Genomic DNA, 12,127 nt, shown 5'->3' on the forward strand with positions numbered 1-12,127 from the left:
AACTAGGTTGGCAGCCACAGCAATAGACTACCACTAGAAGTCTAGAAGATGCCCAGCATTTTAGAACAAATGGAATTTTCCTGGCTTGTTTCCTAGAGTTCCTGTGTACAAATCTGGAAACATCTGAAAAGCCAGCAGCTTTATGATAATTCCTTTAAATAAGTATTTGTGTCTGAGCACGGTGGCTCACACCTGTAATCCCAGCACTTTGGGAGGCCAAGGCGGGTGGATCACCTGAGGTCAGGAATTTGAGAACAGCCTGGCCAACATGGTGAAACCCCGTCTCTACTAAAAATACAAAATTAGCCGGGTGTGGTGGCAGGTGCCTGTAATCCCAGCTACTCGGGAGGCTGAAGCAGGAGAATCGCTTGAACCTGGGAGGTGGAAGTTGCAGTGAGCCAAGACTGCACTCCAGCCTGCGCAAAAAAGAGTGAAACTCCATCTCAAAAAAGCAAAACAAAACAAAAAAACACAAGTATTTGCTTTAGTTCCCATCACTCCTGTTAGAGAAAGAACTTGTCAGCACCTTACATGTAGTAAAATGTACATATTTGAATCCTAGGTCAACAAAACCCTTGTTCTGACCCCAAATTCACCCTCATGTAAATGTTACCACCTCAGCAAATGCTACTACATGCCCAATTCTCATTCTTTTTGAGAAAATGTCCAAAACTGTGGAAAGACAGCAACAAATCCCAAATACCAGTGAATGGACACGTGTTCTCTGTCCCACTTCAAAGTAACAGCAGACCAACTACCAAGAAGTACCCCCACACTCACCTGCTGGGCTATGAGATCCAGCCGGCTTTCCAGGGTGTTGGAAACCTTTATTTTACGATCTCCATTATAGATCTCAACTCCACCAGCTCTGCAAAAAAAAAAGCACAGGAAATAATCATTTTCAAAGACTTGAGAAAGATACATGGTACCCTTTACTCCCACAGAGGAATGCCCTTGTCTTGGTGTGTAGACTGCGCAACCTAAGCAACAGGCTTGAAAGGAACTGAAAAAGCTTCTGAAGATGTAACGCACAGTTGGTTTCAGGAAACCCCAGTCCCCGCCTGGATGTCCATTATATGAAACAGCGTAGTATTTGCATACAACCATCACGCATCCTCCCCTATATTGCAAATCATGTCCACAGCACTTAAAATAGCTAATACGATGTAAATGGTTGTTATACTGTAGTGTTTAGGGAGTGAAAAGAAAAAGTTGGTTGAATTCACAGGTGTGGACCCCAAAGATACAGAGAACTGACTGTATTCATCTCAATAACTGTCATTTACCAAGTGACACTATGTGTCAATTTGTTTTTTTTTTTTTTGAGACTCGCTCTGTTGCCCAGGCAGGAGTGCAATGGTGCGATCTTGGCTCACTGCAACCTCTGCCTCCCGAGTTCAAGCAATTCTCCTGCGTCAGCCTCCCCAGTAGCTGGGATTACAGGCACCTGCCATCACGCCTGGCTAATTTTTGTATTGTTGTAGAGACGGGGTTTCACCATGTTGGCCAGGCTGGTCTTGAACTCCTGACCTCAGGTGATCCGCCCACCTCTGCCTCCACAAGTGTTGGGATTACAGGAGTGAGTCACCACGCCCAGCCTGTGTCAACTTGATTTTATGTTACAAAACCTGTTTTAATTATCACAGCCAGCCCTCCCCAACAAAATGAAAAAGAGAGGATTTCATCTCAGTTTGCAAATCACTCAGTCCTCATCTGAATGTTTTCTTAAGCCCAATCCTGCTCATTACTGATGAGGCCCTATCACGACTGCATGTGTGTCTGATAAAAGATGCCACTGCTGGCCGGGCGTGGTAGCTCACCCCTGTAATCCCAGCACTTTGGGAGGCCGAGGTGCTCCCAAACTCAAGTTTGAGGCCAGCCTGGCCAACATGGCGAAAGCCTGTCTCCACTAAAAATAAAAAATTAGCTGGGCATGGTGGGGCGTGCCTGTAGTCCCAGCTACTTGAGAGACTGAGGCAGGAGAATTGCTTGAACCCAGGAGGCAGAGGTTGCGGCAAGCCGAGATCACACCACTGCACTCCAGCTTGGGTGATAGAAAGAGACCCTGACTCAAAAAACAACAACAACAACAACAAAAGAGGATGAGTGCGGTGGCTCACGCCTGTAATCCCAGCTCTTTGAGAGGCCGAGGTGGGCAGATCACGATGTCAGGAGATTGAGACAATCCTGGCTAACATGGTGAAACCCCGTCTCTACTAAAAATACAAAAAAAATTAGCGAGGCATGGTGGCGGGTGCCTGTAGTCCCAGCTAATCGGGAGGCTGAGGCAGGAGAATGGTGTGAACCTGGGAGATGGAGCTTGCAGTAAGCCGAGGTCGTGCCACTGCACTCCAGCCTGGGTGACAGAGTGAGACTCTGTCTCAAAAATAAATAAATAAATAAATAAGATAAAAAATGCTATGAGGTTAGTGCTAATACGTCAATTTACAGATAAGGGAATCAGGGCTCACTACTATGGTTTGAGTCTGTTCCCTCAGAAACTAATGGTGACATTTGATTCTCAATGTGGCAGTGTTGGGAGGTGGAGCATAGTAGGAGGTGTTCAGGGCTCAAGGGCAGATCCCGAGGCAATGAACTGTGGCGAGGGCCTGGATTCTAGCTCCGGCAGGACTCGACTGTGAGCAGAGGGTGGGCTGGTATGATAGGGAGTCTGGTTCCCTAGGCTCTCTGGCCTCCTCTCTCGCCATGTGGTCTCTATGCACACACCCACTCCCCTTCCACCTTCTGCCATGAGTGGAAGCAGCCTGAGGCCCTCACCAGATGCAGCTGTCCAATCTTGAACTTTCCAGCCATGAGAATCATGAGCCAAATAAACCTCTTTTCTCCATGAATTACCCAGCCTCGGGTATTCTGTTATAGCAACACTAAATGGACGACACCACTCAATGAAACTGAATAAACGAGTCCAAGATTACCCAGGTAGTAAGTGGCAGAATCAGGAATCCAACCCAACTCTGACAGCAAATCTTATGAGTTTATATACCTTTTCCATTTACAGAGCATTTTCACATGTACTATCTCATCTTTTTTTCTTCACTGCATGAAACAAAAAAGCAAAAAGCAATGATCCTATTTTACATATGATGAATTCAGTCTCCAGGTCCCATAGTAGCAAAAGGCCAAGATAGGACTCAAATCTAGGTCTTACATTCCTAAGTGTGATAATCAGCTAACTTCAAAATGTGTCCAAGGCACCAGGCTTGGTGGCTCACGCCTGTAATCCCAGCACTTTGGGAGGCCGAGCGGGCGGATCACGAGGTCAGGAGATCGAGACCATCCTGGCTAACACGGTGAAACCCCATCTCTACTAAAAATACAAAAAAATTAGCTGGGCGTGGTGGCAGGCGCCTGTAGTCCCAGCTACTCAGGAGGCTAAGGCAGGAAAATCGCTTGAACCTGGGAGGCAGAGGTTGCAGTGAGCCAAGATCATGCCACTGTACTCCAGCCTGGGTGACAGAGTGAGACTGCCTGTCTTAAAAAAAAAAAAAAAAAGTGTCCAAGGGACTTTCTTCAATGTTAGTCAGTAGTGTGGCTAGGTGGCCTCAGACAGGCCAGTGAAATCGAGAAAATGACACGGGCTCTCCCCTTGTCAGGAGTTTCTACTGCCTACCCCAGCTACACGAAGCTTGTTAGGAACACTGATCCCAGAAATGTTCTGTCATTTCCTCACAGTCATAAAAATACCACTCATACTTGCGATTCTATCTCTAAGGAACCTAACTACCAGGCATACACAATTCTTGTTTTGATAACTATTACTTAGAAGAAGGGAGTATCTACCTCAGCATCCAATACAGAGATCTGGTCCTAGCTTTCATTCTGGGGGCCACCTCCCCGCAGAAGGAAGGCAGTGACCATAAACCAGACTTTTTTTTTTCTGAGATGCAGTCTTGCTCTGTCGCCATACTGGAGTCCAGTGAGTGGCGTGTTCTTGGCTCGCTACAACCTCCACCTCCTGGATTCAAGCAATTCTCCTGCCTCAGCCTCCTGGGTAGCTGGGACTACAGGCATGCGCCACCACGCTCAGCTAATTTTTGTATTTTTAGTAGAGACAGGACTGGACTATGAGCAGAGGGTGGACTGGTATGATAGGGAGTCTAGCTCCCTAGGCCATGTTGGTAAGGATGGTCTCGATCTCTTGACCTTGTGATCCACCTGCCTCAGCCTCCCAAAGTGTTGGGATTACAGGCGTGAGCCACCGCACCTGGCCAAACTAGACTTTTAGAGTATATTTAGCCAGCCAACAAGGGAGAGCAAGAGAGCACTGCGAGAACAACAGGAACGGCTGCAAGTAGAACACACCACAGCTCTAGCCTTGTGTCTAAGAGTGCGTTGGTGAAAATACCATTTAAAAAAGGCCTGGTATAAAGGCCACTCTCCCAGGGAGAGAAGGTAGCTGTTAGCAGCAGGAATACTCCTTACATGTCTTCAGGCAAGTAGGACTCCTGGTCAATTTGGACATCAACATCGTTTTTGGTGGCAATTTTGTACATAGGAATTGCCTTCTGCACTGCAGCCTGGAAGTATAGAACACAATGAGAGGTGTCACTAGGAACTACGAAGCAAGTATCCAAAAACTCAACAGACTATACAAGCAAGGATACCTCCATTTATCCCATGTAAAAGAACAGAGGCACCGCTGGTGGGAATGTAAAACGGCACGGCCACTGAGGAAAAATGACAGTCTGCACACAGGAGGGAAGAGATGCGAATGGTTTCTGTCAAGATTTAACAGGGCTTGGCAGGTCATTAAACACACCAGAGGCAGTTATTAGATTTGAAACATGGATCAGCAGGAGGAAGATACATTATTCCCCCCAGCTGAGAGTGTTAGAAGCTGGGGGTAGGTAAGGAGAGAAGGGAGGGAAGAGAAGTTTGGCTGCTGACATGAGCTTCAACTGGCAGTTGCAGACGAGGGGGAGACAGCAGGCACCACAAACAGCAGTGCCATGCCATACCCATAAGGATGGTTCTTATCAAAATAACAGTATAATAGGTCCTCAAAAAATGAAGTACACAATTACCACATGATCCAGCAATTCTACTTCTGGGTATACAGACAAACGGATAGAAAGCAGGACAGATATCCGTATACCCATGTTTGCAGCAGCATTATTCACAATAGCCAAAAGGTGGGAGTAACCCAAGTGTCCAGTGACAGATGAACAGATAAACACAACGTGGGGCATCCATACCGTGGAATATTATTCAGCCTTACAAAGGAAGGCCATTCTGACCCACACTACAGGGACCTTGAAGGCATTATGCTAAGTGAAATGAAACAGTCACAAAAGGACAAATACTGAATGTTTCCACTTATATGAGGTGAATGGGGGAGAAGAGAAGAGAAGAGAAATAATGGAGAGTTAGTGTTTAATGAGCACAAAGTTTCAGTACGGGAAAATGGAAAAGTTCTGAAGATGGATGGTGGTGATGGCTGCACAATATTGTAAATGTACTTAATGGCACAATGTATGGTTAAAATGGTATGTGTATTTTACCACAATTAAAAAAAAAAAAAGTTCACGGTGGCTCACACCTGTAATCCCAACACTTTGGGAGGCTGAGACAGGCAGGTCACAAGGTCAGGAGTTTGAGACCAGCCTGGCCAACACGGTGAAACCCTGTCTCTACTAAAGATACAAAAAATTAGCCAGGCATGGTGGTGCATGCCTGTAATCCCAGCTACTTGGGAGGCTGAGGCAGGAGAATTGCTTGAACCCGGGGGGGCAGAGGTTGCAGTGAGCCGAGATCGCACCATTGCACTCCAGCCTGGGAAATGAGAGCGAGACGCCATCTCAAAAAAAAAAAAAAAAAAAGGAAACTAGATCCCTGGAATGAAAGATAGAAGTGGGTTTTTACGGCCAGGCGCGGTGGCTCATGCCTGTAATCCCAGCACTTTGGGAGGACAAGGCAGGTGGATCACCTGAGGTCAGGAGTTTGAGACCAGCCTGGCCAACATGGTGAAACCGCCCCCTCTACTAAAAATACAAAAATTAGTCAGGCATGGTGGCACACGCTTGTAATTCCAGCTAGTCTACTCGGGAGGCTGAGGCAGGAGAATCGCTTGAACCCGGCAGGCAGAGGTTGCAGGTGAGTGGAGATCCCGCCATTGCACTCCATCCTGGGCAACAGAGTGAGACTCCACCAAAAAAAAAAGAAAAGGAAGGAAGGTAGGAAAAGAGAGAGAGAGAGAGGGGAAGGAAGAAAGGGGGGGGGAGGGAGGGAGGGAAAAAATTATCCTAAGTTCTTTACCTTTACCAGAGGGAAATCTTGTTTCCTGCAACGAACAATCATTCGGGGCTCCAGCAACTGGTACAAACCCTGGAAGAAATAGTAGATACAGTCAGTAGAAAATGCAAACTATAAAATAAAGCAACAGGCCGGGCACAGTGGCTCAGGTCTGTAATCCTAACACTTTGGAAGGCCAAGGCGGGCGGATTGCCTGAGCTCAGAAGTTCGAGACCAGCCTAGGCAACAAGGCAAAACCCCATCTCTACTAAAAATACAAAAAATTAGCCTGGCATGATGGTATGTGCCTATAATCCCAGCTTACTCAGGAGGCTGAGGCAAGAGAATGGCTTGAACCCAGGAGACGGAGGTTGAAGTAAACAGAGATGATGTCAATGCACTCCTGCCTGGCTGACAGAGTGAGACTCTGTCTTCAAAAATAAAAATAAAATAAAATAAAGCAACAGTAAAATAAGATGCTTCTACAGTTCTTTCATTTAGGTTGGAAAAATTTCCCCTGGTAAGTTCCACTAACAGATGGCATATACCACATGAGACCATGGAAAGATCTATCTATCCCAAACCAGATAAATGAACCCAAACCTTTGGTGATAGAAACAAAATTCATGCAGACATCTTATATTACATCAACCAAGCTGAGGACAAATATTATTGTAATTAACATAAGTAAAATAAGGATTCACAGCTCAGCAGTAAACAATTAAAACATATACAGTGCTTGGTCTCAATCCTAAATCTAAAGCAAGTATTTTAGTGGCAAAATCAAATTAAGGGAATTTAAAGCTAGCCATTGTAAGCAAATTTGACCCTTAAGTCATGTAAGACTACATAATTGAGTAGTAGGCCTGGAAGTCTTATCAACCAGACAGATTTACTATTTTCCTATGCAGCACACATTTTAGATATGGTCAAGAGTGAAAGTAAAAAAGCTAAAAGAAAAAAAAAGGGTGAAGGGAAAAAAACTAGAGAAATGAGAAAGCAGGAAAGAATAGAGCTGGTCTCTAATAGGCATTCTAAATTTTCTCAGAACTGTGGCTATCAATAGTAGATCTGGTCTATGAGGGTACCTGGAGAACTAGTCCATCCAGCAGCACTTGGTACCTGGTTGTATCTTTTACCACCTTGCTGAGTCTCTGTTTTGCTTCATTTAGTAGGTCCTACAAAGATTAGAAAAGATAAAAGTTATCTACACATCTGGGCAGTCGGCTCAGAACCCACTGTGAGGCTGACCCTGGCTCATGCTCAGCTGCCTCACATTTTATTGCTGGATTTTCATTCAACACACATTCCCCGAGATCTGAGATAAAGCAGGGGCTGTGCTGGGTACAAGGAAGCATGTAACACCGTCTCTGCTCCCAGGGAGTCCACGGCCTAGCAGAGAATAGCTCAGGTAACCATCAGTTCAGAAACCGACACAAGTGACTGACATGGAAAGATGCGCGCGATGTAACTTTGAAAAGCAAGCTATTCAACGGTTATACAAGATTACCCCATTTTTTTTAAGGAAAAAAAACAGATGTCTGGCTATGGATCGAAATACCAACAGTCTACCTTTGGAAGGCCAGATTACAAATAATTTCAATTTTGTTTGTTTGATTTTGAGATGGAGTTTCGCTCTTCTAACCCAGGCTGGAGTGCAATGGTGCAATCTCGGCTCACTGCAACCTCTGCCCATGGGTTCAAGCAATTCTCCTGCCTCAGCCTCCTGAGTAGATGAGACTACAGGCGCCCACCACCACGCCCAGCTAATTCTTGTATTTTTAGTAGAGACAAGGTTTCACCATGTTGGCCAGGCTGGTCTCTAACTCCTGACCTCAGGTGATCCGCCTGCCTTGGCCTCCCAAAGTGCTGGGATTACAGGCATCAGCCACCGCACTCAGCCCTCTTTGTTTGTTTTTGAGACAGGGTCTTGCTCTGTTGCCCAGGCTGCAGTGCAGTGATACAATCATGGCTCTCTACAGCCTTGACCATCCAGGCTCAAGTGATCTTCCCGCTTCAACCTCCTCAATATCTGGGACCACAGGCGTGTACCACTATACCCAGCTAATATTATTTTATTTTTTATAGAGATGGAGTCTTGCTATATTACCCAGGCTGCTCTTGAACTCCTGGCCTCAAGCGATCTTCCCACCTCGATCTCCCAAAGTGCTGGGATTACAGGAGTGTGCCAACATATCCAGCCTCAATTTTCTTGGTTAGTTTGTATTTTCTAATCTGTCTCCAATAAACACTGGCTTCTATAATAAAAATAACTAAAATAGGAATACTATCAGGAAACAAATCTCATATGGCTGAGAACACACTGGATATCATTTGTTAAGTAATAAGGCTTAAAGGCTAAAAGAAAACTCAAGTCTTTTTTTTTTTTTTTTTGAAACAGTCTCGCTCTGTTGCCCAGGCTGGAGTGCAGTGGCACGATCTCAGCTCACTGTAACCTCTGCCTCCCGGTTCAAGCAATTCTTCTGCCTCAGCCTCCCAAGTGGCTGGGACTACAGGTGCACGCCACCACACCCAGCTAATTTTTTTGTATTTTTAGTAGAGATGGGGTTGCACCGTGTTAGCCAGGATGGTCTCAATCTCCTAACCTCGTGATCCGCCTGCCTCAGCCTCCCAAAGTGCTGGGATTACAGGCGTGAGCCACCACGCCTGGCCATTTGACTTTCTTAAGCCCCAAATGCAAAGATTCCAAATACCAAGTGATAAATATAGTTTCTGTCTTTAGAAACTTTTAACACTTAAACATTATTTATTTATTCTAAGATTTTGGTTTATAATACATACTCTGTCCCTAAAACAAACAAGATTTAATGCCATTCATTGGTCAATGAATCATACTTTCACTCATTTATAATTGTAAGTAAAGTTAAACAGAGCACACCACTTGTTAAATGGAGAAAAAGTAATCATACTGTATGATAGTTATTTTAAAGAAACATTATTATTATTATTTTGAAGACGGAGTCTCGCTCTGTCGCCCAGGCTGGAGTGCAGTGGCCTGATCTTAACTCACTGCAACCTCCACCTCCCGGGTTCAAGCGATTCTCCCACCTCAGCCTCCTGAGTGTTACAGGCGTGCGCCACCTCGCCCAGCTAATTTTTGTATTTTTAGTAGAGATGGAGTTTCACCATGTTGGCCGGGCTGGTCTTGAACTCCTGACCTCAAGTGATCTGCCCGCCTCGGCCTCCCAAAGTGCTGGGATTACAGGTGTGAGCCACCATGCCCAGATTTAAAGAACTTTAAAATGCAGTCTTTAATGGGAGGCATAGGTGGCAGGACTGCTTGAGCCCAGCAGTTTGAGACCAGCCGGGGCAACAGTGTGAGACCTCGTCTCCATAAAATTTAAAAAAAAAATCAGGTGGTGAGCACCTGTAGTCCCAGGTACTAGGGAGGCTGAGGTGCAAGAATCCCTTGAGTCCAGGAGTTTGAGGCTGTCGTGAATGATAATCATACCACTGCACTCCAACCTGGGCAACTGTGTTTTTAAGGCTCAAGAGAAAGCACAGCCTCAGCCACGTGCGGTGGCTCACACCTCTGATCCCAGCACTTTGAGAGACCAAGGCGGGCTGATTACTTGAACCCAGAGTTTGAGGCCAGCCTGGGCAATAGAGTGAAACTCCATCTCTACTAAAAATGAATTTCATATTTAGGCTTGGGTCCCATCTCCAAAATATATTATTATGTATATGCAAATATTCCAAAATCCAAAAAATCTGAAATCCAAAAAACTTTTGGTCCCAAACATTTCAGATAAGGGATACACACCCTGTCTATAAGACATCTGGCTGAAAGAACTCTTAGCTCCTCCCCACCAAAAGAGCCCTCTAACGTTTTTCCTCTCTGTGCTGGAATCACCCTGTCCACACTGGTCACACAGACAGGGATAAACAGCCCGAGTATGGAGACGAGGCTACTCCAGTCAATTAAGTAATGACAACTTGTGGGGTGTGCCACTAGCCATTTGCATAAGGAATCTACTATGGAAAACAGGGAAACGGTAATTAAGGAGTTTAAAAGGCCAATTCATTGAGTCTAAATAAACTAAACTCTAGCTAAGCAGGCTAGAACCTAATTGTCATCAACTGTGTTATCCCTTGTCTGAAGCATGCCTGTCCACTATGTCACCACGGGAGAGAAAGGTAAATTATGATCAATAATTACCATCCGTGTGATAAGCTCCTAACATCCCAGTGACACCCTCTGGTGTGACTCTAACTTCAATTAACTTTCTGGTTATAATCTGGCTCCTCATGTAGCTTTTCCACAGCAACATGTGTCTCTCACTGTAAACTACTGCAGTTCACATGTGGGCTTATTTGTATTTTATGAGTTTGGAAGGGAAAATCTGCCCAACTGAACCTAACTGCCCTGAGGATTCTGAAAATATTTCCTGCTCCTCAAAAGCAGGAAACCAAAACCTGATTATGATGTCAACATCAAAACCATATCTCCCTGGCCCTGCCTAGTCTGAAGAGTCAGTGGGCATTTATTTCTTTGTTTTCTCTTTTTTTTTTTTTTTTTGAGACGGAGTCTCGCTTTGTTGCCCAGGCTGGAGTGCAGTGGTACGATCTCGGCTCACTGCAACCTCCGCCCCCTGGGTTCAAGCGATTCTCCTGCCTCAGCCTCCTGAGTAGCTGAGATTACAGGTGCACACCACCATGCCTGCTAATTTTTTTATTTTTAGTAGAGACGGCTTCACCATGTTGGTCAGGCTGGTCTCGAACTCCGGACCTCATGATCCGCCCTCCTCGGCCTCCCAAAGTGTTGGGATTACAAGCATGAGCCACCAAACCCGGCCAAAGACATTTATTTCTATTTCATCTCTAACCACAGCAATAGAAATCTCCACTTCAGTACCAATGTCTCAGAATTTAAATGTTAATGCTTATTTATTCTCCTTTAAAAAAGAAAACTTGGCCGGGTGCGGTTGCTCACACCTGTAATCCCAGCACTTTGGGAGGCCGAAGCAGGTGCATACCTGAGGTCAGGAGTTTGAGACCGGCTTGGCCAACATGGTGAAACCCTATCTCTACCTAAAATACAAAAAATTAGTAGGGCATGGTGAATCCCAGCTACTGGGGAGGCTGAGGCAGGAGAATCTCTTGAACCCGGGTGGTGGAGGCTGCAGTGAGTTGAGATCACGCCATTGCACTCCAGCCTGGGGGACAAGAGTGAGACTTCATCTCAAAAAAAAAAAAAAAGAAAAAGAAAAGAAAAGCAAACTTATGGCTAGGCATGGTGGCTCACGCCTGTAATCCCAGCACTTTGGCAGGCCGAGGCAGGCAGATCACCTGAGGTCGGGAGTTTGAGACCGGCCTGGCCAACATGGAAAAACCCCATCTCTTCTAAAAATACAAAATTAGCCTGGCATGGTGGCACATGCCTGTAATCCCAGCTACTCGGGAGGCTGAGGCAGGAGAATCACTTGAACCCAGGAGGCGGAGGGTGCAGTGAGCCGAGATCGCACCATTGCACTCCAGCCTGGGCAACAAGAGCGAAACTCCGTCTCAAAAAGAAAAAGAAAAAAGAAAACTTGTAAGTTTTGCGGTTTGGGGAAATGATAATAAAGAACTATCATTCACTCAACACTCATTTTGTTTTAGGCATTATACTAGTCACTTTACCTAGGTGATCTAATTTTTTTCTAAATAAGCTTTAGGTAGATGTTTCTCTTTTTTTTTTTTTTTTTTTTTGAGACAGGGCATTGCTCTGTCATCTAGGCTGAAGTACAGTGGCACAATCATAGCTCAATCCTCCTGCCTCTGCCTCCAGAGTAGCTGGGACACCACCATGCCTGGCTACATTTTTTTAATTTTTAGTAGAGACAAGGTCTTACTGTGTTGCCCAGGCTGGTCT

General features: G+C 45.4%; 1 protein-coding gene across 3 annotated transcripts in view; it reads right to left on the reverse strand.

Moving 5' to 3' along the window:
* Window positions 1–12,127, reverse strand: part of ATP6V1E1 (ATPase H+ transporting V1 subunit E1) — a 36,388-nt gene that overhangs the window by 1,579 nt on the left and 22,682 nt on the right. For 2 of the 3 annotated variants that reach the window (XM_034948495.3, XM_003828290.5), the window contains 4 exons: window positions 7,341–7,430; window positions 6,277–6,345; window positions 4,444–4,538; window positions 781–868 (listed from right to left, as the gene is read on the reverse strand). In XM_034948495.3, the coding sequence (XP_034804386.1) occupies window positions 781–868; window positions 4,444–4,538; window positions 6,277–6,345; window positions 7,341–7,430 (342 nt within the window). The remainder of the gene's footprint in view (window positions 1–780; window positions 869–4,443; window positions 4,539–6,276; window positions 6,346–7,340; window positions 7,431–12,127) is intronic. The other variant, XM_063603365.1, reaches the window with a different exon arrangement.

The sequence above is a fragment of the Pan paniscus genome, chromosome 23 (assembly GCF_029289425.2).
Source record: "Pan paniscus chromosome 23, NHGRI_mPanPan1-v2.0_pri, whole genome shotgun sequence".
NCBI classification, from domain to species: Eukaryota; Metazoa; Chordata; class Mammalia; order Primates; family Hominidae; genus Pan; species Pan paniscus.